This window comes from Xiphias gladius, chromosome 21, assembly GCF_016859285.1.
Source record: "Xiphias gladius isolate SHS-SW01 ecotype Sanya breed wild chromosome 21, ASM1685928v1, whole genome shotgun sequence".
Taxonomy (NCBI): Eukaryota; Metazoa; Chordata; class Actinopteri; order Istiophoriformes; family Xiphiidae; genus Xiphias; species Xiphias gladius.
In genome coordinates, this window is record NC_053420.1 from 13415653 (window position 1) to 13440400 (window position 24748).

General features: G+C 39.7%; 1 protein-coding gene across 1 annotated transcript in view; it reads left to right on the top strand.

Moving 5' to 3' along the window:
• The window catches only part of syn2b (synapsin IIb), an 86431-nt gene that overhangs the window by 6175 nt on the left and 55508 nt on the right, over window positions 1–24748 (top strand). The window contains exon 2 of the mRNA XM_040159508.1: window positions 3014–3528. Within this exon, the coding sequence (XP_040015442.1) occupies window positions 3086–3528 (443 nt within the window). The 5' untranslated portion in view covers window positions 3014–3085. The remainder of the gene's footprint in view (window positions 1–3013; window positions 3529–24748) is intronic.

A 24748-nucleotide genomic window follows, 5' to 3' on the forward strand; every position in this document is an offset into this window, starting at 1 on the left:
GATGATGGTTAAAGCATATTCTTTATGCTATATACATACTAGAGTGTATCTTTCTAAGTGGTAGAGCAAAAAAGAAAAAGAAAATACACACTTGAGCTCCCTTCTAATGCAGAAAACAACACTGTTCCATCTACAGAGAAGCAGTGTTTTGCTTTGACTCAAATTTCATGCACTCACATATTGTATATTGGCTGTTTGGAGATGTGTTATGTGTTGTGTATGTGTATCACGAAACATGCAGGCCCGGATGAGCTTAGGATGTCGCTACAGTTCACACTGCAGCTCTGTGACTCACTCCGGCTCTCTTTTGGTTGACTAAGCACAGCCCCCCCCCTAACTGCGCTTGATTCATCGTGACTTGCTACAAATGTGCATCCTGCATTAGTAGGGCAAAAAACTCTTTTAAGGACTGAACACAGTTCAATTTATTAATTATTTTAATAAATTGAACTGTGTTTATTATTTTAAAACACCATTTATGCCCTGCTTCAGTCCAAAGGTTAATTTATGTGCACGGACATAAGTCTTTGGACATTTTTTTCATGACAAGAAAAGTGGATTGTCGACTCATCTTTTTTCTGTCATCAGCACATTTTCTGTCACGCTGCCCATAATATAAACTTGGATACGCTGCAGAGGCATTGGTCTTTAATACATTTTAAAGCACAGTCCACAGTCCTTAGCAGTTTTAAGTTCAACAACCAAAATAAGGGGTGAATAAATGGTGGGTGCCGATGGCGTATGGAATGTGTATACGGTAATGTGCAGTAATCTATACGGTAATCATTTCTCATGTGTAAAAAAACCCCACAAATTATGAGTCACAAAAAATAGCTTAGGTTCAAAAGAGATGTTCCATATCAGAGGTCTAGATTACAGCTGAAAAAGCAACCTCTCAATGGCATAAAGGTCAAGAAATTAATTACCATCAGTTGAGATAGTATGTCAGTGCCAGCCAGGTCTATGTTGAAAATGAAGGCTGAGAGTCTCCAGAAATCTCAATGCTTAACACTGAATGAGTCGTCAAACCCAGTGAATGGGCAGGTGAATAGCTGTAAATTAGTGTAACTCCTTCACATCCTTTAAGAAATAACTGCCAGTAAAAGACAATATAAGGGTACTGTATTGTCGGTCTATTTCTTCTTCTGCTGCAGTCTTCTAATGCCAAGCTGTTCTCTCCTTCGTGTGGTTCAGACATGTGTGGAATTTTCTTCTCGCCTGATTAATCTTCTTTCTCCCTCTTTGTCCTGTCATCTTCTGGCTTTTTTTTGAAGTAAGGCTTAGAGCAGCAAACATTACAGACGCAGCCTGCTGCTGCTGACGGCATTTAAGAATCGTGCTTTTCTCATGCCCCGAAATAGTGAATGTAAATTGAACCAAGGCATGGGAAAGAGATGTTTGTTTAGGAATAAGAAGTGAAAGAGACACGGAAACAAATGCTCTGAAGCATACAGTGGTGTAGAAAAAAAGCTTCATCTACTCTTTAACTGCACAAATATGTATGTATTTGAATATGTGGTTATGTGATTTGTTTTTGAGTGTTCTGCTAAATCTAGGATAAATCTCCTATAAATCTAGGCAGGCTAAGACTGCAGATTTGCTGGCTATACATGCTGTGTGTAGTTATCATAGAAATCTATCATTTTCAGATCCTTGAATTGTCATTACTTAATAAGTTAATGCTGCAATGCCCTTAAGTGGAATAATTTGGAAATTCTTACTGCACTTATAACCAATACTGATCCTACTACAGGGATTAAAGAATGGTGCAAAACGCACCTAATGTCAAACGTATCACTACAGGGTCTCCTTGTGCTTGGCTACCGTTGGTCAGCAACACAATTACCTTCATGTGCTGCTTTTTTAGGCTGCAGAACAGGACACATTGTTGAAGACGTTCCACTGGAGCGAATCGTTTGGCTGATTAAATCAGGTGATAGAAACCAGGAGGAATAGATGAATTTCTGTCCTTCCCCTCTCCTCGTTTTTTCTATTTTCTTCCTGTCCTCTACCTAAGCTTCCTCATCATAGTGGTTTAAATTACAAATCAGCCCTGCTTCCGTCATGCCACATGTTTTCAATGGCAAAATATTGGCACAGGCTTTTTTCTGGCTCTATGAGAATGAATCCAATAGAAAATGTATCAGGACTGTCACATATATGAGCCCACAATAGAGGGAAAAGAGATGATGGGAAGCACAGGTTGAGACGAAGGGTAAAAAAAATGGATGACTGGATGGATGGATTTAAGGATGGCACGTGAGGGAGGTGGGGTTAGCAGAGCTGGGTGAATGGTGTTTCAGTCGTGAACTCCACCTTTTGCAGGGTCTCAGGAAACCCCTTCCACTGGTTGCACACGGCACACAGTGCTACAAGGCTGCAGCACGATACTCACACATACACACGTAGCCTATGATGTAGGAGGATGATGACAGGATAGAGGAGAGAGGAGGGGGAGGCGAGGGGGAGGGGGAGGCAGCCACTGCACTGAGCGTGCCAAATGAGAGAGGGAGTGAGCGAAAAGAAAGGAGCAGAGGGAGTGTGAGCGAGTGAAAAAGGGTGAGATAAGCACAGAGAGCAGCATCTCTTGAGCGCATTCAGCTTGCAGCAGTTGAAGAGGCAGGCAGGCAGGCAGAGTAGAGGGGGGAGAGCACCAACAACCTCACCGAAGGGGGACAACACCACACCTCTCTCAAAAACACACTCTCACACGTCACAGACACGCATTTGTGAGGAGGCGTGAGGCTCAGGAGGAGGGACACCTCATACACGCGTGCTGTTTTCTTGGCTTAGCTGCGCTTTGGAGAGCTGTCTCTTGAAGACTGGACCAGAGCTGTATCCATCGCTTCATCCATCCTTTACTTTCTGTGTTCCATTCCTCCAACACAGAAGCAGCTCTTTCACCTGTCCTTCGATCATTTGGACTGATTTGCTCTCTGTCATTTATCTAACCTCTGATCAGTGTGTTTCTCTCTGTAACCATCTCTGCCTGTCTCTGCTCTCATCCATTCAGCCAAGAAAATTAGAGTCACACTTAGAGAGCAACTATCCGACCGACTGAGAGACCGACCTTTCGACCGCAATCATGAACTTCCTCCGACGCCGTCTCTCTGACAGCAGCTTCATGTCGAACCTGCCCAACGGCTACATGACAGACCTCCAGAGGCCTGACCCACCTGCTCCTCCTCCCCCCACCGCCTCCTCCCCTTCCCAACAGGGTGCACCCCCAGCCACAGCGCCCATCCCTGCCCAGTCCCCAACCAAAGCTCCGGCACCGACCCAGGCGCCAGCCAGCTCCCCCGCAGCTCAGGAACGGCGTCCGATCCAGTTGGCTCAGCAGCCTCAACAGGCCCAGTCCTCCTCCTCCGGAGGTTCCTCCGGGTTCTTCAGCTCCTTCAGCTCCATCACCAACGCGGTCAAACAGACCGCTGCATCCGCCGCCGGGTTCGTGGAGCAGTCGGCTCCCTCTCCCTCCCTCTCCAAGAAATTCAAGATCCTGCTGGTCATCGACGAGCCCCAGCATGAGTGGTAAGTACTAAGATACAAGCAACTTTAATGGTTGGTTGAGTGTTGTCCGATTGATTGATAGGTAGTTGATTTTAGGGGATATTACTGTCGCTGAATGAAATTCATTAAGAAAAAGACACACTGTTTCTAAGTTTTTGGGATGCTCTACAAATGTGTCGTAAAAGCCAAAAGGAACATGATATTCTGTTTATTTGAAAAAGCTAATTTAAAAACAGGTGCGTTAGTGTAATTTAAAATAACATGCTGATTAATTTGTGCGGTCCTTGATGGTTTCAAAATGATTAATGTTCCAATACAATAACCACACACATATTATTATGATTGATTTTTTTTATCTTACATGAATTGCGAAATTAATTCTTGCATCCTTATTTCTCTTTCTGTTGTTTACGTTTGTGCTTCACATCTTTACATTAAAATCTATTCTCTCCTCTCACTGAAGCTGTTCCCAAAATAGGAACAGCTCCATTAATCTGCACAGACAGGACAGCGTCTCTCTGGGGCTCAGAGTCACACATCCCACCACCCAGCACTGTCATCTGTCTCTATTTTTGTGTGTTTATGTGAGTGCTTATGACGCCATATGTGTGTATGCATATGTAAATGTGTGTGTGTGTCTGGTGTGTGTGTGTGTGTGTGTGTGTGTGTGAGTAATAGAGAGCTATGAGGAAATTTTTCCATCCCTTGACAGCACAAGTGGGCTAACAGCATATTATCCTTATGCTTTCAACTCGTACATCATACGCTGTTCATACAAGAGCATGTATCTCTGAATAAAACATCGCCTTCTACATGTGAAATGTGAGCCCTTGGCTCTTTAATAGTGTTACTACCCCGCTTGCTTTCTGTCCCTGCAAATCACATTTTCAGGTTATAAGGGTTTTCCGTGTGGATGTTGATGATGGATTTTACAGCCATTCATTGCTGCAACTCTCTAGGTGTAGTTTTATCTTGTCAGCCTTGTATTGATGCCTAAGTGATAAAGTGGCAGACACTTTTGACCTTTTCAATTTAACGGACCTTCTGGAGTGTTGTCATATGGCAATTTTTGTTTAGTATCCCACATAACTGAGTGTCATTACTGTTACAAACAAAAACCGTGTGATATGGTCTAAAGCATAGCAGAACAAGTCAGTAAGTGGACCTTGAGTTGAGTCTGTTGCTGTTTCCAAGGTCAGGAATGAAATGGCAAGCTTTTATGCTAACATAGACAAGAGGTCCTAGATGGGCTAAGAACCTACAGTTCAGTGACAACTGAATAAACTCCATTAGCAGATGAAGACCATGTGATATGGTCAAAAACAAGTGGAGCTTGAGTTGATATTTTGTTTTGTTTATTAACTTTGCATGGGTTTGTGGACATAGGCTGTATTATGATTTTGGAAGCTGATTCTACCCTGCTTGCCCGAAGCGTCCTTTTAGTTGCACAAATAGATCGGAAAAATTCATTTCCAATTTTAGGGCAGTTTTTAAACATGCTTTAGTGCCCAAAAAGAATACTGTACAAATACATCTTTCTTTTGGATCTTACCATTTCAGGTGTCTGATACTCAGATTTAAGTGTCTGCAAAATGTAAAATCAAAAGGCAACTAATTGCTCTGTCAGTATTGGCCACTTTGGTGGTGTCAAGTACTACTGTCAAGGTTAGATGGGCTTGAAAATGGACTGAATGGTTTTCACTGTTTAGTGCAGGGGATATAATTGTCAACCCAATCAGAACAGGATTATCTCTATAAGGGTGGATTATGCATGTGTCCATACATGCATAAGTATGGAGGTTGCACTACACTGTACTGACTGAATGGGACTGGCAGCTCTACATTATGGTAATCCCATATCTCTTGCTGTGAGTGTTTTGGTGGCTTATGATTGGATGGCTGCCACTCATGATGTGGTGACGTCTGGGAGTGTGACACTGTAGCCTACATTCAGAAGAGAGGCATTTGAATGCAAGACTTTACTTAATGCAATCCTGCTTTCTTACATTCTCTTTGTAGTGACCATTCATCGGAATTGCATATTGATATGGCTATAATATGCTTTTTCAGACTATGATCATTTGAATTGTAAACTGCCAAGTCTGAATGGAAATAGATGAAGAGAGGTTTGGGTTTACTGTTTTGCACCTGCCTGAAGACACAAACAAGTGAAAACTACATAGCCAGTAAAAACACATTGCAGCTGCCTATTACAAACATAATGTAGCCTTTTAAAATAACTGTATCCTGTTGTTGCTTTAACCTCTCATTGTCTTTTTACAACCTTTTAAAATGATTTGCAACAACCACTAACGCCGTGGTATAACTCACATGGTGTACTGTGGTTTCACAAAGGGGGAAATATGATTACGTTACATTTGTGAGACATGTACAGCCTTTATAACAATGGATACAGAGTGAGTTTGTGATGAATGCTAGTTCATGCTACAATACAAATTTGTGCTAAGTGAAGGCTGTAAAATATAATATATATATATATATATATATATATATATGTATATATAAAAATACATGTTTTCATTCTTGCACAATCTCTGCCACACAGGACAAGGGCATCTTCTATGATGCCAAATATGTAACATAATTTAACATTTAAGAAATGAAATTCAGTGAATTTGTAACTTCACTGGCATTATTTTCAGAAGTACTATATCTTTCATCCAGAGAGCTGGATAACGTAAAAATAACATAAATATTAATGTTTATTCTCTGGCGGGGACGCTTGCAGACAGAGCTTCCCTTATAGAATCTGGGCCAGAGAGGCATTCTGCTTAATGCTATTGATTTTCCACACAGCAAAGAGTGGGACTGGAGGTTCCCAGTAATATAACTTGGAAAACAAAAAACACACTGGCAAATCCTGCTCCGTAATGATTCTGTGTGTCATTCACATCAAGGCTATAGTCTCATTAATCACGAGACATACCTTGTCTGTTTGACATTGCTGGTATCTGCGCACGCAAAAATCATTTTAAAGTTTTTAAAGATAGCATCAGCCTGAAGCCAGACTTTTACATGGTGATCCTCTTCACCTTGAGACTTACATCCTTCATTTCATTTTGCACGAAATCACAATGCTCTTGTGCAAAAAAAGCGCACATTTCATTCCTGAAGTGTAAGACGTCATCAGTTAAATTTGTTAAATTCATTTGGCAGATACTTCAGTCCAATAAGTGCATTAAATCTCCCATCTTCCATTAAGTTTGAGAGTTTTCAGCCAGTGACTCTGCTGTGCTGACTTCAATGGTGGACAATTTTCAAAAGAAAGGTTACACAGTGTTTCAGACAGCAATAAAAACAAGATAAATGAAGCAAAAGTAAAAACAATAAAATAAACTGATAAAATAATAATAATAATAACGTTGTTGGTTCAGGGCAGAGAAGACCCTTGAGCAAGAGAGTGATTTATTACTATAACTTAAGTGCATGATTTAGAAAATATAACAACCCTTTGATCAGGCAGAAAGTTGCTCTTTGAAATCTTATGTAAATAAGCAAACATGAATTCAACTTTTCAGTCTGTGAAACGCGTTTGGTCTATAAGGGTTTTAATATGAATAAATCCATCAACCCGATTTAATACAGTGTCACTGTTCTACCAGACTACTTGTCATTTAATCTAACACAAACATTTTTCATCCACACCAGTGGGTTACAAGCAGTGGTTGATGAACAGATTGATGGTAAGGCTAAAAGGGAAGGACATGCAATTAGTATTGGTCATTGGTCATGGAGTGGAGAATAGTGATGAGAAGCAATGAGGCTTTTATTCTCTCTTGCTGTCTGTCAGTCTTCTTTTAGTCCGTTGTACCTTCATTCGCCTTCTCACAAAGTTAAACTTCCTCTATTCCCTAATTTAAACTTCCCTCTCTAAATCAATCCTATCTTTGCATCCTGAAACCGACTAAAATAGCATTAAATGTGCATTTGGCATGAGTTGAAAATTGAGGGGAAGCTAGACATGCAGATACAAACGGGCTACAACTTTAAACAACGTCTGCAACCCTTTTTAAATGTTGGCTGGCAGTTGCATAAGCAACCACAGGTATCACGAGTCTCTCTGCATCTCTCATCATCTCATCATCATCTGTCCTTCTCCAAGCTCTCAAATATTAACTATGCTACTATGATGTCTCCCTCTGACTGTGCCAGTCCAGCAACAAAGACAAGATAAGAGAGTGAATGTATTTTAAGGCGATTCAGTGTTTGAGGGTTTGAGTAGCCTCGTGTTGTTATTATGTAACAGACCCGAGCCCATAGAGATGGGTGAGGAAAGAGACACTGTCCCCCAAGGTCTCTCAAGGTGATAGCAGCGCAGAGGGGAGGATTAAGGAAAAGAGAGAGAGAGAGAGAGAGAGAGGATCTGGGAATCTCCCATTTATTAATTTCTTTGGATGTCACTGTGATGGCCTTACCCTCTCTATCAATATGTGTGTTTTTTCTCTGTCCCTTTCCTCTTTCTCTTTGCGTCTCTCTGCCTTTTATCATGACAGTCACTCTGTGTTTGCTTTCAGAGAATGTGCTTCGGGTTCATGCTGTGATGAAATAATGAGAAGAGACGTGGTGATTCAGCAGTTTCGGCCCAAAGGCCACATCTGCTCTCTTTCCTTTCCTCTCTATATCTGTCGGCGTGTCTCTCTACCTCTTTCTACTCTGACTTTCTATAACACTCTGTGTATCTTTTGGGTATATACTCTGCAGTTTCTGCCCAGTATTTACCACCTATATTGCATAAGTGCCCATCAGAGGCGATTATTTTGGCATGTTGCCTTTTTGATATGACTCATGGTGGAGGGTTTTGTTGGTTTGACTGCATATCAACTTGACTGATGAGCAGGGGTTGATGTGAATGTCACCCAGTTGCCCTGCGGTCATAGCTTGAGCTTTAACTGGTTGGTATTTAAAAGAATTCTGCTTTTCCAACAAGTAGCGACATTTGAAATTGCCTCACAGAAGTGGTGGAGGTATAAACACACTTTTAATCTGTTATTCATACAGCATCAGTGATTGTTAAATTCAGCTCTTTTCCCACAAATAGACTGGGAAGCATAAAAACTAACATAGGTAAGAGTCTACAGCCATGCTAGCGGTACAATGACTGTGCTTTGAGCTAATGCTAACGTCGGCATGGTAACATGCTTCAGCATGACCACGCTGATGTTAAGCAGGTATAATATTTATACCATGTTCACCATCTTAGTTTGGCATGTTAGCATGCTAACATTTGTTAATAATAGAATATAAAAAAATGACATTAGTTTTGCAGGTGGTCGTATTAGTAAGTATATTATTAAGTATAGGACAACTTGAAATTTTAGAATGATGGTGGGACTACATAAAAAGTCAAGGACAGAGTGAGTACAGTTTATCCCGAGGGCAGCTTGAATGTGTGTACCAAATTTCATGGCAGTTAACCCAACTGTTGTTTAGACATTTAAATCAAAACCACAAATGTCAACCTCATGCTGGCGCGAGAGGAAATGTCAGGTTATAAACAAAGTCAGTACAATTCATCCTCTTGGAACCAAGAATGTCTTTTTCATAGCAGTACATCCAATGGTTGTTGAGATATTTCCATCTGGACCCAATCGGTGGAATGACAGACTGGCAGACTGACTGACTGAAAGAACCACGCTGGCATCCCTGGCGCCGTGCCGCAAACATGGCATCGCATTTTGGTCGGGGTCATCTGGTTTCCTGTGGTTGAACAGCAAAAAAAAAACACCGTTTTTACCCAGTCACAGTTTTGTTATGTACACAATGGCCTGAACAGGATGTAAGCAAGTGTATACAGTCTGTGTGCATGTGTTTGTGTGTCTGGGTGCCTGCCATCAAGTGTGGAGACAGGACTATACAGGGAGAGCAGCTGGGGAGGTGGAGCCTCGTGTATTTCCATCAACATCTCACACATACGGTACACCCACATTTACACACACACCTGCATTCAGTTTCTATTTTCTGTCATCTAATTATACATGATAGAAAAACTGTTATTCTCACAGAATTCTGCATTTTTTGGTGATATACCATTCCTTGTTTCGATGACCACTTTTACTATAGAACATTGGTTTGGGAATAAAGTAGTTCATTGTGTAAAGTTAACACATCCACATACAGTACATACGCTATAAACATGCAAACAGGTCAGATCGTTGTCAAGGGTCCTTTTGATTTCCGCTGGATGTAGGTTTGACTTCATCAGTGATTAGGAATTATCGGTGGCATTATGGTTCTCAGCTGCAGGTCGTATTTCTAAAACACACAGGCTTAGAACTGACTTAATCACAGCCGGTGGCAATGTCATGTCGACTTTGTAGGGTTCTCTTGGTTTCGACCTCCTAATGTCATGTGCCTCTTAGCTGTTGTCATACTAGACTAATGGCATTTTGAGCCACAGGGATGGCACAGAAATATCTCCAAGGTAAAATTTCTAACCTTGTAACTTCCAAAATAGGACATGATAGTTTTACAAGTTTAAAACGTGAAAGAATTATTTGATTAAACCGGTTTTTGGATTTAAATGACACTAGGAGGTGGAAATGTTGGTGTATCACTGAAAGAAAATTGTGAAAAAGAGACTGCAACCTTCTCAAATTAATAAATTAAATATACATAAATGTCATATTTTCATCATGTTTTCTAAATTGTTTTTCAATTATTGAGGTTTGAATGGTGCTCTTTTAATTACGTCATCTTGTTGCACACTGTTCTTCTGCCACAATTTAATGGCACTTGACTGGAGAAATAGTGCCTCCAGCTGTTTATCTCGCAAACCAACTCCAAATATTTACATAACGGTAGTGGATGGAAACACACATTAATTCTCATTTGGATAGACACCTAGCCTAATACAAAAAATGTTTGTTTACCTGACAAGGACCTCTATTGGCTGTGTGAATTATGTCAGTCAGATGGAAAACGGCCCTTAGTTAAAACAATGCAAGGGGCTGCATTGGGGGGGGGCGTGTTGTATCAGCTAACAGTAAGACAATGAAATATGATTCACTTTGGTTGATGATGGTATTCCAGTTGGAGTAACATATCCACCAATCTGAAGGCTTATCAGACTCAAAAACACTGCACAGTGGTTGTAATACTCACAAACAGGGTTTTTTACAACCCTGTAAAGTTATGACTGTTTTATCTTTCGTCACAACAGTCGCAGGTTAAACAGTAGAAATACAGTGTCCTCGTTACAAAGTAATCCACCAGGAATGTGTGATTGCAAGTATAAGGTAGGCCAATTAGGTGCCTTGACAGATGATGTTACATGGTGTTTTTTTGTCGGAACCCTCTGCATTGACACCCACACTGCGTTGCCAGTCTGCATTTTTTTATCCGCAGGACTAATGATGGTCTGAACACGGCTTTAGGAACAAAGGCAGAAATAGCACAATGGTATGTTATTGGGGCCACAAAACCTATTAAAGAGCAAGTCGGGTGATGGGTAAACAAAGTACGCTGTTCCTTTCCCCTTTCCTTCCAACAGTCAACACTGTTTTCTCTTAATCATGACCGCGATCTTTCTCTAATATTAACCAAGTTATTCTTTCTTCTCTTTAATCATGACAGCTGAAACAATTAGTCAGTTATTCAGTTAGTTTGCTGCAAGAAAATTATTCATCATTTTGATAATCGTCTTACTCATTTCAACCTCTAGAATTGACATTATACATTTATTTGCTAAATAAATAGAAGGCTTGTGCTTGCTTCCATGGGACCAGGCTATTGAATGCAGATTCGTGGCACTGGCTATGTCAATAGAGACTGACTAATAACCAGCTTTAAGAAGAGCTTTTATCCCTAAGACCTGTTAGGACTAAAGATTACCCATTACATTTATGTCAAGAAAAGCAAGTTAGCCTTTCAGCTAACTTGAATGTGACAGGAAGGAAAATATCCTCTCTGTGTTGGTAACAACAGTATGTTTCCCTTTAGTTTTTCATGACTTTGTTTTTTTTTCATGCTCACAACTATGTCAGACATTTTCCAAAGACAATTAGATAAGCACAGCACTTACTGCCTTTGCTATCTCCATAAATTTCCACCTGAACAGGCTGTTAGACTAAAAGAGCCAAACAGCTTGAGAGGCTTTATTCTAAAAGAATTCAATGTATCCAAGGAGCCACAGCCCAAATGAATGGTTAAGTGAATTATGCCAAAACAAAGCTCTAAGCTGATCTCTTATCACAACAAGGAGCTAAGGATGTTACTGGAAACAATAAGCTCTGACATTCTTTTTAAGGTTTTAATTTAACTTGGCCTACACCCATGATTAAAATTGCACCAATGCTTATGTTTGACTCCATCTAATAAAATTATACCACAAAAAAGTATTACATGACGATAGATAACATGTTAGCTGTTCGCTCCTTCTGTCCGATGGATGGACACTGGAAGCGAGACGTTTGTTTTGCGAATTTGGGGTAATCAGGTATAGGGAATACCTAATTTGGGTTGAAACATTTTCCATGTATTTTTGTAAATAATTACAATATGCTCTATATGTCTAATCTATATCTAAATGGAGGCTTATATAATATTGATGGCTAAGAAAATACTTTACCCATGTTAGAATGGCGTCCTTTTTAAGACAGAAAATCAATTTTCAAATTGAAACACTAGTCTAGCCAATCATATAACATACCACTTATACATTACTATACTTGACATGTATTATAATCGAAAAAATATGTCTGTTATATATTTTCTGAGGCAAAGTAGTTTATTGAAATTGAAATTGAATATATATTGCAGATTAAATGTATGTAAGAGCCACAATTCAAAATGCATTGTGTGCACATTAGTAATCAGTAAAGATGTATAAATTAACTTATGTCCAATGAAGAGGGCATCAGGTGAAAGATCTACACCCCAACAGTTGTGCCAGATATATCAGGGTTATTTTAATTTAACCTTTGCACATTTTGACCTTTAGTCTGATTGTAGCATGTGCATGTGCATATTGTACAAACAGGCCTCTCCAATCCTCTTCTATTAAATAGCCTCTTCAGCAGGATAAGGAGATACTATCAACGGGAAAACTTGTTACTAAGGCAGTGTGTAGATTTATTCATTGGGGTTATTATGCAAAAGCTGGGACTCTTTTTATTAAGACAAGAGGTTTGCGTTGAATCTATGGTTCAATTTTAGGGGACCCAGAAATGTAAAATCTAGTAAACCTCAGGATTTTTGTCTCAGAAAACCTTCTTTTTTATCAGCCAAGATAAACTAGAGGTGATGAAGAAGTCTGACTCATGGACTCTGTGGATTGATTGAGCAACAGAATGACCTTTACTATCCGCTGTTTACAACTAAAAACACACACAAAAGGTCAACTGGGAAATGCCTTTAGTAAAATAATACTGCAGAAAATGTATCGATTATGTCATCAGTATTACTGAATGTATTTGTGTTGAGTGCTACTCTGACTCGTCTGCAGTATTCCAGAGATAAACCTGTTACTCTTCATGGGGGCATAAACAGGACCAATCAGCATTACAGCCTCTGGTGAAATAGACCAGTGTTGCTATGGCAACAGGCAATCTTCTTCAGTAATCTTGAAAATTTGTGGTTGAAAAAAGTAAAAAAGTCACTGTCATTTTACCACAAAGTGTTTACATTTTACGTTTAGTTTTTCTGCATGAGCTTCACAGATAAATAGGACAATTGAGCCATCAAAACTGTAGGTTCAAAATTGTACATTTGCACAAAACTCACAAAAATGTAAGCTTCCTCATCTCACATCTCCCCTTCTTTCTCCCTCTGTTCTTGCTGTCTCTCTGTGTCTCTCTACGTTTCACTTTAACCTTTGTAGATGTTTTATGAATTACAAAGTACAACAATTACAAGTTTGAACAAAATCAGTTTGGAGCCCTGAAAAATCTGTCATTTAACCAATATCAATTGGTTACAAGCATCTCTCTGATTTCTTATATTATTTTAGGGTTTTTCAGCAAATGGAGTCAGCCTACTGAACCCCTGCAGACGTGAATGGAATGAAAATTATTTACTGACATGCCTGTCTGAGACCTTTTTATTCTACCAAATACCAGTACCTATAGATGATGCTCCAACACGGGCATTTGGGGAGTAAATAAAAGTTGTCTGTCAGTACTTGCTAGGACACAGATCTGACAAAATGGTGGATGTAACAATGCCAGTTAAACTATAGAACTCTGTGTCAAGTACTTTTTCTTTGAATTCATCATTGCCAGGGACATTGCTATGAATAAGCCAAAATGCAGATCTGTTTGCCGTCGCAAATTGTGCACACAAGAAGAGTAAATTCCTATCTGGCTAAGTATTGTGGCAGCAGTATGTTGCATTAAAGCCAATTGAAAGTCTAACTGTGGAGGTGGGGCTCTTAAGTTCTCTGACTGTATCTCATTATAACAATCCTTTAGCTTCAGTCTGACCTTACTGGCTCAGGCATCCATTTTCATTTTGCTTATGAAGCGTCTAAATGAGGAGAGTGTGTTGTGTGTGTGTGTGTGTGTGTGTGTGTGTGTGTGTGTGTGTGTGTGTGTGTGCTTTTCTGAGAGAAGATAGCGAGGGAGTTGTTATATCAACACAAATATTTAACTAATTTCTTGAGTCAAATTACAGCTGAGCAAAGCCACCAACCACATCCAGTACAGTTTTTAATAACAGTGGACCACTGTGTAAAGGTACTGATACTGCACGTCCTTGTTAATGGTTATGCCATTGAACTGAGGGTGCTAACTGTAAGCAGTTAATAACTTTTCCAACAAATGGGAAATAAACTTCTTAGAATATGAATTTTTGATGTCACTACGGAGAACGCTCAACCCTTGTCACTACAAACTTGTGTGTGTCGTACAGCCTTCCTCACAACACTCCACTTTATATGGATTAGCACACACAAGCATAGACACCACAAACACAGGAAACACACTGGCACATACACACCCACTGTCACACGGTATGCAATGCTGCACCATTTCAATATTGATGTGTTAATTATTTATTTCTTCATAATTGAATTTATAAGATGGATGATTTGCTATAAAAGTGTCCCCAGGCATATGGGCAGGGCTGTACTGTTTGATTGATCACACATTTCTGACTAATTTTCCAGGCAAGCAGAGGAGGAATCATTGATGTCACAGGCAGGGTATGCATATTATTACTTTCCACATGAACAAAAATCTAAGTAAATCCCTCCGTAGTATCTGGACAGTTCTTGTCCAAGTGAGGTGACATGCTACTTGACCTTATTATTTGCTCTGTTACAACCAAAATACAACCAAATTGAGCACAGGTCACGAGGGACTGCATCTTGGGTACAGCAACTACTCAATGCTTTTTTTTTTCTCACACACACAAATATTTAAAAAGCAAAGCAAAGAAAAGCAAATTTGACAACAGTGGTTTTGCACTGCTTTCATAACTTCTTCCTATTGTCAAAATTCTGTTTATCTCAGATCTAGCAGAGACACAAAGACACACATGGTCTACCTCTGCTGTCCTAGTTGCTATGGAAACATATTAAACTAAACATACTAATTAAATGTTATCAGAGCAGGAGTGTCCTTCTCTATCTTTTAGAAACTCCTGGAGACTCATCAGTTCCATCAGCACCTCCTCTCCTCACACCTCTAACACCCTAACATGCCTAACTAGCACCTACTGTGCTCTTTACCTTATTGAACAGATTTAGTACTTGGAACTTACTTCAAGGTGTCCTGCTGTACTGAAGCATTAGAGTTGTCCCTCACGTAAGTCGCTTTGGATAAAAGCGTCTGCCAAATGAGTAAAAATAAATGTCGACACAACGTGCCCTGTATTGTCATCGTCATTAGTGTGCAGTTGCAGCCTGTTAAAAGCACTCGGAGTGCAACACTTTTTCTATGTGTCTCTGAAGTTGGTGCTTGTTATCAGAACATTAGCACAGACTTGAATTAAACCATTTCTATGACATGATGAAAATTTCCCTATATTACCTGACGATTTACTGCAATGTCGTTACCACTCCCCATTTGGTTTATATAATAATATGAGGAATGCACTTTTAACTCACAGACTCAATGGGCCTTGTTGTAGTCTTGTCGTAAACCTCTCTTAATTTTTTCTGAGAGATTCGTACGATTGTTCCAAGTCAGGACAAACTGGTCATACATCAGTTGTTTCATCCTGATGAATTTCGCCTGTACAAGCGGAGGTACACGTTCTTGAGATTTGATTTAGCATAATCAATGTCCCTAAAATTGCCATATAAGGATACCTCTTCTGCTTCATTTGTTGGTAAGTTTCATTCACAGAAAATGTTACCAAAGAGTAAAAGAATTTGACATCGCTGAGCTTATAGCCCTGCTGCTGTTTAAAAAAAGATAACAAGTTTAGCAGTGTCAGAAGGGGTACTAAAGGACCGGAAATAATTAGAAAATAATAATACAGCTGTCACTGACATGCCATCAGAGCAGGGCGACACTGTAACATTCACAGATATAAACGGACATTTTTCTAAATACAAATTCTGAAAAAACACCTCTCAGTAAATTAGCAAACCATGATGATGATGATGATATGGTGAACAGAATATCAATTTGGCATTAAGTTTCAGTTTCATCTTTTATTTGAGTTAATTCCATTTTAATTTCATATTTAAACTCCAAATTAATTCAGATTAAGGCATTATGATTCAGGTCAAATTCATATTTTTCAAACATGTCTTGTACAAAAGGACAAGTGGACTAGTTATGAATTTCATTTGTAAGTACAAGATATTTGGTGAATAACACCAAAATAATGATTTTAATCACTTGTACATGCCACTTAAGAACAAATTTGTTTATAGAGTGGTTCTTGCATGAGGCCGAATGTTCCCTGGGTTTAGCAGCTTACGCCATTAAGTTATACTACCAATTGTACTGAAAGTAAACATAATGTGATCAGCTCAGCAGCAGTGCAGTGCTATGAGCTGACTGAGCAAGGGTTGAGCCTTCTCTGTATGGACTCAAAGCACTGTGCAGACCTTCGGAACGAAGCTGCTACCTAATGGCATATACAGTAGGTCTGCTGCTTTATTAAACACAGGGCTGAGGGCTTCCCAAGTTAATTCTGAGGTTCTGTGGATTCCCTCTGGTAGCATTTAGATGAGGACTCATGTCTGTTTGGTGTATCCCTTTTGTCTGTGAGCTGTGTGAGAAGAGTAGTGTGAGCCTGCCGTTGTTTGTCCTCCGTTAAGCGAGGGTCAATATGAAGCACTGTCAGTTTTGGAGTCAGCAGGGAATCGGGGGTATCTGACAGAGGAAATAAGGAGTAAAGGGGGTAAATAGAGAGAAAAGAGAAACAAGATAGGAGAACAGAGGTAATGGCATCGAAAGCTAGTTATAGTAAAATAGGAGAGACAGACATGAAAGAGAGGAGGGATGGGGGGAAAATGAGCTCAGCAGAAGGAAAGACTGTAAATCTCTGTATTTCATCCATAACCATTAGCTACTTATAGTGTATAACAAGAAGCCGTACCAAACTGTGCTCTAGGCTTTTCTCCCTTGGAAACTAGCTCTTACTATCTGTTGCTCTCTCTTCTTCTTGCTTTCTCTCGCCGTCTTATTTCAATCCATATAATTAGAGGCTCCATTTCATCATAGGATCAGATAGGCCTAAAACCAATCTGAGCCACAAAGCTCACTACTGACACTTGATGTCAGTGTTAATTTCGTTAATGAAAACTATGACGAAAAAAATATTCGTTGACGACCTATTTTTCACGACGGAAACAAGCCTAAAATTAGACATAAAGTAACCTTTGAAAACGAGAACTATGATGAAATGTATTACACTTTTTGTCAACAAATAAAAACCAAATGATAATGTGGAAGATGGACAAACGGACATGTTTTAATGGAAAGTCTTATTCAACAACCTGCATCGGTGGAATCACACACTGTAACTCCGGATTAGTAACATGTTTTTCGCTGCTGCCCAAAATATCTCTTGTTCAGAGGATGATTTAGCAGCTTCACCTGGTGCACTGCTATTAATAAGAAACACTTTGCAAAGTTATGTGTCTGTCAGTAATGTTCTCTGACGTTACCTGTTCTTGTAAGAAACAGATTTATGGACTAAATTCATCCACAATCCACTGAGAGTTAGACAAGAGGCAGCAACAATACAGCTGAGACAAATTACAAGAACATGCTGCCAGTACGCTGACATTTATGTAAAGGTAAGCTAGTGTAACTATCAGGTGCTGTGGATGTGGAGGTAACGTTTACGTTATGCTCAGTCGGCTGTCTTTAGTGTTGCTATCAGGAGAAGTGAGTAAATTGCAGGATTGATGTCAGGGGTCCATTTAAATCGTCAATTCACTAAACAAAGATCACAGTATTGATGTTTTCCCACAATATAGCGTCTCCTCTCAGACTAAACCCAGACAATGAACGGTATTTTAGCGAACCGGTGAGTGCATCCAGCTTCAATAATGACTCACTGCTCTGCAGTGAACAGCGCAGGTAGCTGCAGTAACGCTGGGTTAGCAGGAACAACTGAACTAGATTAGATTAGAGAGAGCGGTACTGTTAAAATAGATTTTGAAAATGCTAACTGGATTTACTGAGGTGAGTCAGTCTTTATGACTGCGGAGTAGAGTGACATGGACACCTGTAACCATGGTAACTGAACACAAAGATGGTGAAAGTTGTAGCCTCAAAATGCGTTGAAGACATGAAAATGTAATGTAAAATGTATGATGAAAATGAGACTAACATGTCACTGACGAAAACTAGACTAAAATGACTTCAGGGGTTTTTGTGACTAAAACTGACAAAAATCAAATGGTGTTTTTTACACTTTTTTTCCAGCTCCCAAAAATGAACACTGCTTGGTGGTGCCTGCACATCAGTTGCCAAGTGGGACTTTGTTTGACAACAAATAGTGGGGTAGAGTACAAACATTTACTTTGCCTAGTATTAATTTATGTAACCAGGGAATTTCTAGAGATAAATGATCTCTTTTACAAGAGAGACCATGACAAAATGGCAGCATAGACTAGTCAACAAACAGTCACGTACGAACACACAAGTGATTTACAGCATTGGCATATATCACATTAAAATAGGACCTGAGGGACAATAGAGGACCTTTTAATCTGGTGTTTGAATGCCTGATATGAAGGCAGCATTTCCAAATGAAGCTTATTTTGTAAATTATTCTAAGCCCAGTGTGCATACTATGAAAAAGCCTTCCAGGAACACTGAAGATTATCGATCTCACGATCTAGTGTGACATCTGTCAGAAACAGAAGTTGTTTTTTTTTATCCTCTAAAATCTGTCTTTAACCTCGAATGTTTAATATTAGGTGTTGGTAATACAAATAAACTCTTCTTCCACAGTATATTTAATTTTATGTTGCGATAGAGATACTCTCTGTATGGTGATATAGTAAAATTTCTCTTTTTTTATTTTTATTTATTATGTTACATGGCTGAGCACAGAGCACAGTTTGCTGTAAAGGCATTTAAAGACAAATTAAGGGTCTTCATGATATGAATGCAATATTCAGTGAACCCAGCATTGTCATAAAATCTCTACAGGTTGACAAATATCCATCATCTGTAGGTACATACTGTATAGTCATATCAACCAAACCTCATTGACCTTAGTAGCATACAATTACAGACTACAGTGTTTGAAAGGTGAGGTTCTATGGGGACTACTGCTACACTGTAATATTAATCAGATAAAGTGTGTTGTAAAGGATGAAGTGGTTTAGGTAATGAGATAGCTCTGACCTTGCTTCTGCAGCGTTTTCGTCATCATTTTCTGCAGCAGGCTACATGCCATCAACCGAGAGGACATAAAGTGTCTGCCAAATTTAGTATCTGCTGAAACCTCATCTTCGCTGAATTGCTGTAATAGCCAAACAGAAATGCTTAATTGTAAGAATGCTGCTTCAATAAAGTAAGCAGACAGACAGCACCTCTCTAGTATGAGAAGAAAATAGGATTTCTACAGTAGTCACGCAATAGTACGGAGGCAACGAAGAAGCGGATATTCGGACTGGCTGAATCTGGCTGTGACTTTAAATTCAGCGAGGCCTGATTTGCTAGCCAGGCATTGAGGGTTTTAAGCAGCTGCAATCTAGCATCAAGTGATGATTCTCTCAGGTATAAAAACGGCTCAGTTGACCATATGGTGTAAAGTGATGTAGTGTATTTTGGCAGGAAATACAGAACAATTAAAACGCACCAACACTCACAGACACACACACGTATACGTATTTGCATCTACACTTGTGAGGTCTTTTGATATAATGCATGCGTTAACCCCTAACCACACTCTTAATCATTGGAACTGCATGTCTTACCATAAATTTTAGTCTTCTGCCCTCATTATGAACATAGGCACACAGCTATGCAGTGAGCTAAACACATGTCCAATAAGGCTGAAGACTACAGACTGCCTTTGAAATTTTTATCGGAAGCAGTTGTGAAACTTTGAAAACTATACTGGAAAATGAATCCAATAATTTTGATGATTACATATTTACATGACAATGATTACAGATCAGAAAAAGAGGAGGTATCATAAACAAGTCAGACCAAATGTGTTGTAAAAATAAATTAGGACAGTGACAAGAAAACTGGATTCACGGTATAGACTAACTGTCAAATTAGTTACATTGTCCTTCATGTAAGGAAAAAACAAAGTATCAACAGTTGCATATGGACTGCATTTATAGAGCACTTTTATCCAAAATGCTTTACAATTTTCCTTCTAAGTCACCCATTCATACACAGACACACACACACACACACACACACACACACACACACACACACACACACACACACACACACACACACACACACACACACACACACACACACACACACACTCAAACACAGTGGCAGCAAGCTACAATGCAAGTTGCTGGCCTAACCATCTGGAACAATTTGGGCTTCAATGTCTTCCCCATTTGGGGACACTTTAACACAAAGCTGCCACAGTGAAGAACAATAATAGGTCACAAGTACAACACAGTCATTATGCTAGTAAATATACTCACAGAGTCTGAAAATCTAACTTGAAAATAAGGAATCGGTAAACAAAATAAAGCTACAATAAAAAAGTGCCTGTGGATGAGGCTCCGACGAGGGTATTTGTTGAGTACAGAAAAAGATGTCGGTCAGTATTTGCCTGGTCACAGGTCTGACAAATTGGCAGATGTACCAGTGTCAGTTAAAGTGTAACAGCTAATGAACTGTGCCATCAACAGAGTGTTCAACTGAAACCAGCTGCTGACAGCAGAACAAACTAGCCTTGACCCAATCACTTCCTTTTCCGCCTCCTTCTTTAACACAACAACAATCAGATAACCAACATACAGTATAAATACTGGCCAGAAGAACATAAAAGCGTGTAAAACCGGCATACGAAGACATACGCTGACACACAGACACTGTAAAAACGTCCCATTACAGTGTCAGAGAGCAGAGACAATCCCGCACGGATTAGAGCACGGTTCACACAAATATGTACGCATTCATTGTTATAGATGTCGGCTCATACCAGTGGAGGAGATTACGTGCACACAGCATTCTGGACCCCTAAAACAAAGTATTAGTGCCCAGTGAAACCAGAAAGTGAAAATAGCAGGAAAATATAAAATTGGATGGAGCAACAAACCTTATATATGCAACTCGCCATGAAAGCACCACGCAGTTTAATTCACCTACCAGCTAATCCACTGGTAGGCTTACAATTGTTGCTGTGACAGGGCAGAAGTCCTTGTCACTTCATCCAAGGACAAACAGCCCTTGGAAGATGTGAGCCGAGGCTAAAATGTGCTCATTTTACCAAAATGCCCTGACGCTGTAGATCACAGCTGCAAACTGGGCTTCAACATCACACAAACACAGGCAGAACTAGAAAATGTGCTCAGTAGTGCACAGACCTCCCAGGAGGCCAATGTCAAACAACATACACTACACTTCAGAGGAAAAAAATCAAATTCATAGTAAATGATCCAGATCTGCCCCAAAATTGAATGGGTTCTTCCCTGGCCCATGCCCTATCCCTCAACCAAGTTCAGTGCAAATTGGTTTAGTCATTTTTTTGTAATCCCGCTGAACAACAAACAAACAAGCAAACAAACAAGGGTTATTAGTTGACCTCATTGGCAGAGGTAATAACCCTCTTTTATTCACCGATTGTTTCTCTCTCTGCCTCTCTATCACACATACATACACACACCACACATGGTGCATAGCTCACCATGACATGCAGCTCTGTAGTAGGTGTAAGTGTCAAACTGTCAATATGGAGACACTACAAACTGAGGTGGCCAAGCGGGAGATCACTTCCCCTCCACTTTCCATAAAAACACACAGAACACACACTCACACACATACACACAAAGAGAGATACAAAGCAGTCGTAACGTGATGATACATGATGTTGTACCAGCTATGTAAATGTTAACTCAAACCTGCTGTCAGAGGAATTAGAAGGCCTCCAACCTTGTGTTCTCATCTATTTCCAATCAAGACAAATAATGTCTTGATTGGATAAGCCGCAGCTCCCTCTGTAAACAACATGAAATATTCCATGACACAATAATTTCTTGTTTTCCTTCTTTAATTCCATCAAACAAGATAAGATAAGACTTGATTGATCCACAAGGGAAGTTCACATGTTAAAGCCACACAGAGACAGACCAAGAGATTAAAAAAAACAGAACTATTTGAATGAAACAATTAAAATATAAAGTAAGGAATTGCACACTTTTAACATAAAAAGCTATATGCAGTATGTACATTACAATCCCCCAAACTGTATAAGTGAATTGTGCATATATTTGTGCAAAATAAGTCCAGTAGTGCAACCTCAGCTCCCAGGATGTGTAAACTATATACAGTACATTATAAATATATAGCTATTGGTAAGACTAATAAATACAATATGCATAATCAAATATCTAAGTATATAATGTTATATAAACTCCTTTTAGGTTTACATCGTTTGTAAACTTCTATTTGTCCTCCTGCTTCTTTGCAGTCATTTTTCTAACTGACAGTCATTGTTTCAGTGTCTCCATGAGTCTCACAGTTATTCATCCTGTCTGCAAACAGAGGCCTTATAAATCAGTGGTTTAGTAATTGAACTACTGTATGTGAGAGCTGAGAGCGGATATCACTACACCTAAACTATCCTCTAAAGGAATAATTGCAGCTACGCTGAAGGGATTAGGAGCGAAGAACCTGAAAACTAATTGCAGGGGCTGCTTTCTGTTTCCTGTAGATAAGTGTGTGTGTTCCCATATGTGTATGCACTGTGGGTGTGGGCTTGTGTGGTTTGGTTTGCAGTTCCTAACTCTGTGCGCTGTTATGATGAAGGCTGCCTTCTGCATATACTGTACATCCGCCATTCAAACTCCTTGCATTTCACACACCTCAGTGGAAGTCACATCACACGTCTAAGCCAGCACTTTCCTAAAATGGTAGGAATCCGTCAACACTTGAAGATATGTTTCTGTGTGTGTGCATATGTGTTTGCACGTGCAGAGTGCGCTGCCTTTGAGTCGTGACCAGAAAATATCCTCCCTCCTGAGCTTGTCTCAAACACCCACAGTGAGGGCTTGCTACTGCTGATGGGGAGCTGCAGCAAACACTGTGCTGTGCATGTATTCGCTTGCCTTAGTGTAAGATGTGAGAGGAGTAAAAGGCAGACAAGAGGCTCGGGTGAAATAGCGGGTAACGCTCTCCAACACCATAGTAATCCCTAAAACATTAATTTATAACTGGCGGTATTGATGTGGCCTGATTGGTCCCATCATCTGCTTGCAGCCTCTACCTCACAGGTGGTGCCGCTGCCGTAGAGGTTGGGTTTTCTGCAGTGATGATGCTGTCTTAAAGGAACCTGCAGTAGCAAGCAATTTATCATGGACAGGACTGGTGTGAAGTGTTCTTCTGGGCCAGACTAAGGTCCAGTCTGTTCAAAGATCCACATGTCACTTCATTGACTTATGGCCACAAGACAAGAGCCTGACAGTGTGTCTTATATATCACCTCTCTCATCTGCTTCTTTACCCAGCCTGCCTGCTTATTTTGCCCCTTTTTAAATCATCAAACCTATCCTTACCCTTCTCACTCCCAGGGGCTATAAAGTGTCACACATTGTTACACCATGCATTCCCCTGTGACAAAGAGCTATAATAAAACTAAAAGAGACAAGAGGTAGCTCAGAGGGGAAAATCCTCTTCAAGCTAAAATATTCCTCATCAGCTGCAGGGCAGTGTATTATCTTTCTAAAAGACTTGTTCTGGGCTACCTTTAGGAGAGCTAACATTGAAATGAGTGACTGTCCCGTAAGTAATTTTTCAGCAGTTCATTTTCTTTTTTTCTGTGTAATGGACAGTTTTTCAAATATAGTGGGTGGATGGAAGAAGATCCATCCACCATCCAGTGGGTGCTTGATTTTGGAAATCATTAAACTGGCTGGGACACATTCACCTCCACATGTATATTCCCCATCTGTTGCATGAAAAGAGTAATCTCGCCATATATTTCCTCTTATAGTTTTTGTTGCATTTAAATCAGTACCAAGGTTGGATCTATATAATTTTATTCCTCTTGTAATATTATTGGTAACTTTTTATGAAGCAACACATTTTGTTGGATCAGGATTATTTCACTTTTCTATTTACAATTATTTCACTGTGACTCCATCCTCTGGTTTAGAAGTGTAGACCCCGGATTTAGTGACTATTTTGGCATTTGCACCCGGTGTCATATTCAACATGCCAACTTTGACATTGCAATGAATATACTTGAGCTGTAAGAGAAATACTTTTTTCAGTAAAGAAATAAAAATTGAAAGAATGTGAAAAAAAACCCCACCTCTTTCACATTCAGCTACATAATTCCTAAAATCTAGCTCTGGTTATCAGACGTAAATCACTGGTGATTAACAAGACAGTTAAAAGAGCTACAAGCCAGCCCCACAGATAGCAGAAGTCAAGGGGAATTAATCTTGTTTGATCCCCAGGGACAGTTAACATAATTTTGTTTTATTAGTGTTAGCGTTAATTTAGCAGAGGCTAGTGGAATCTCCCCTGCAGCATATCACCTTATTAGGTATTCCCTCCCAAGAGGCCAAAATGATCATACTGACTGAATGACCGAAGAGTCTGGGATTCACCAGTATGCACATACTTTGTATTATCTTCCATGACTTCACTTTCAAGTAAAAT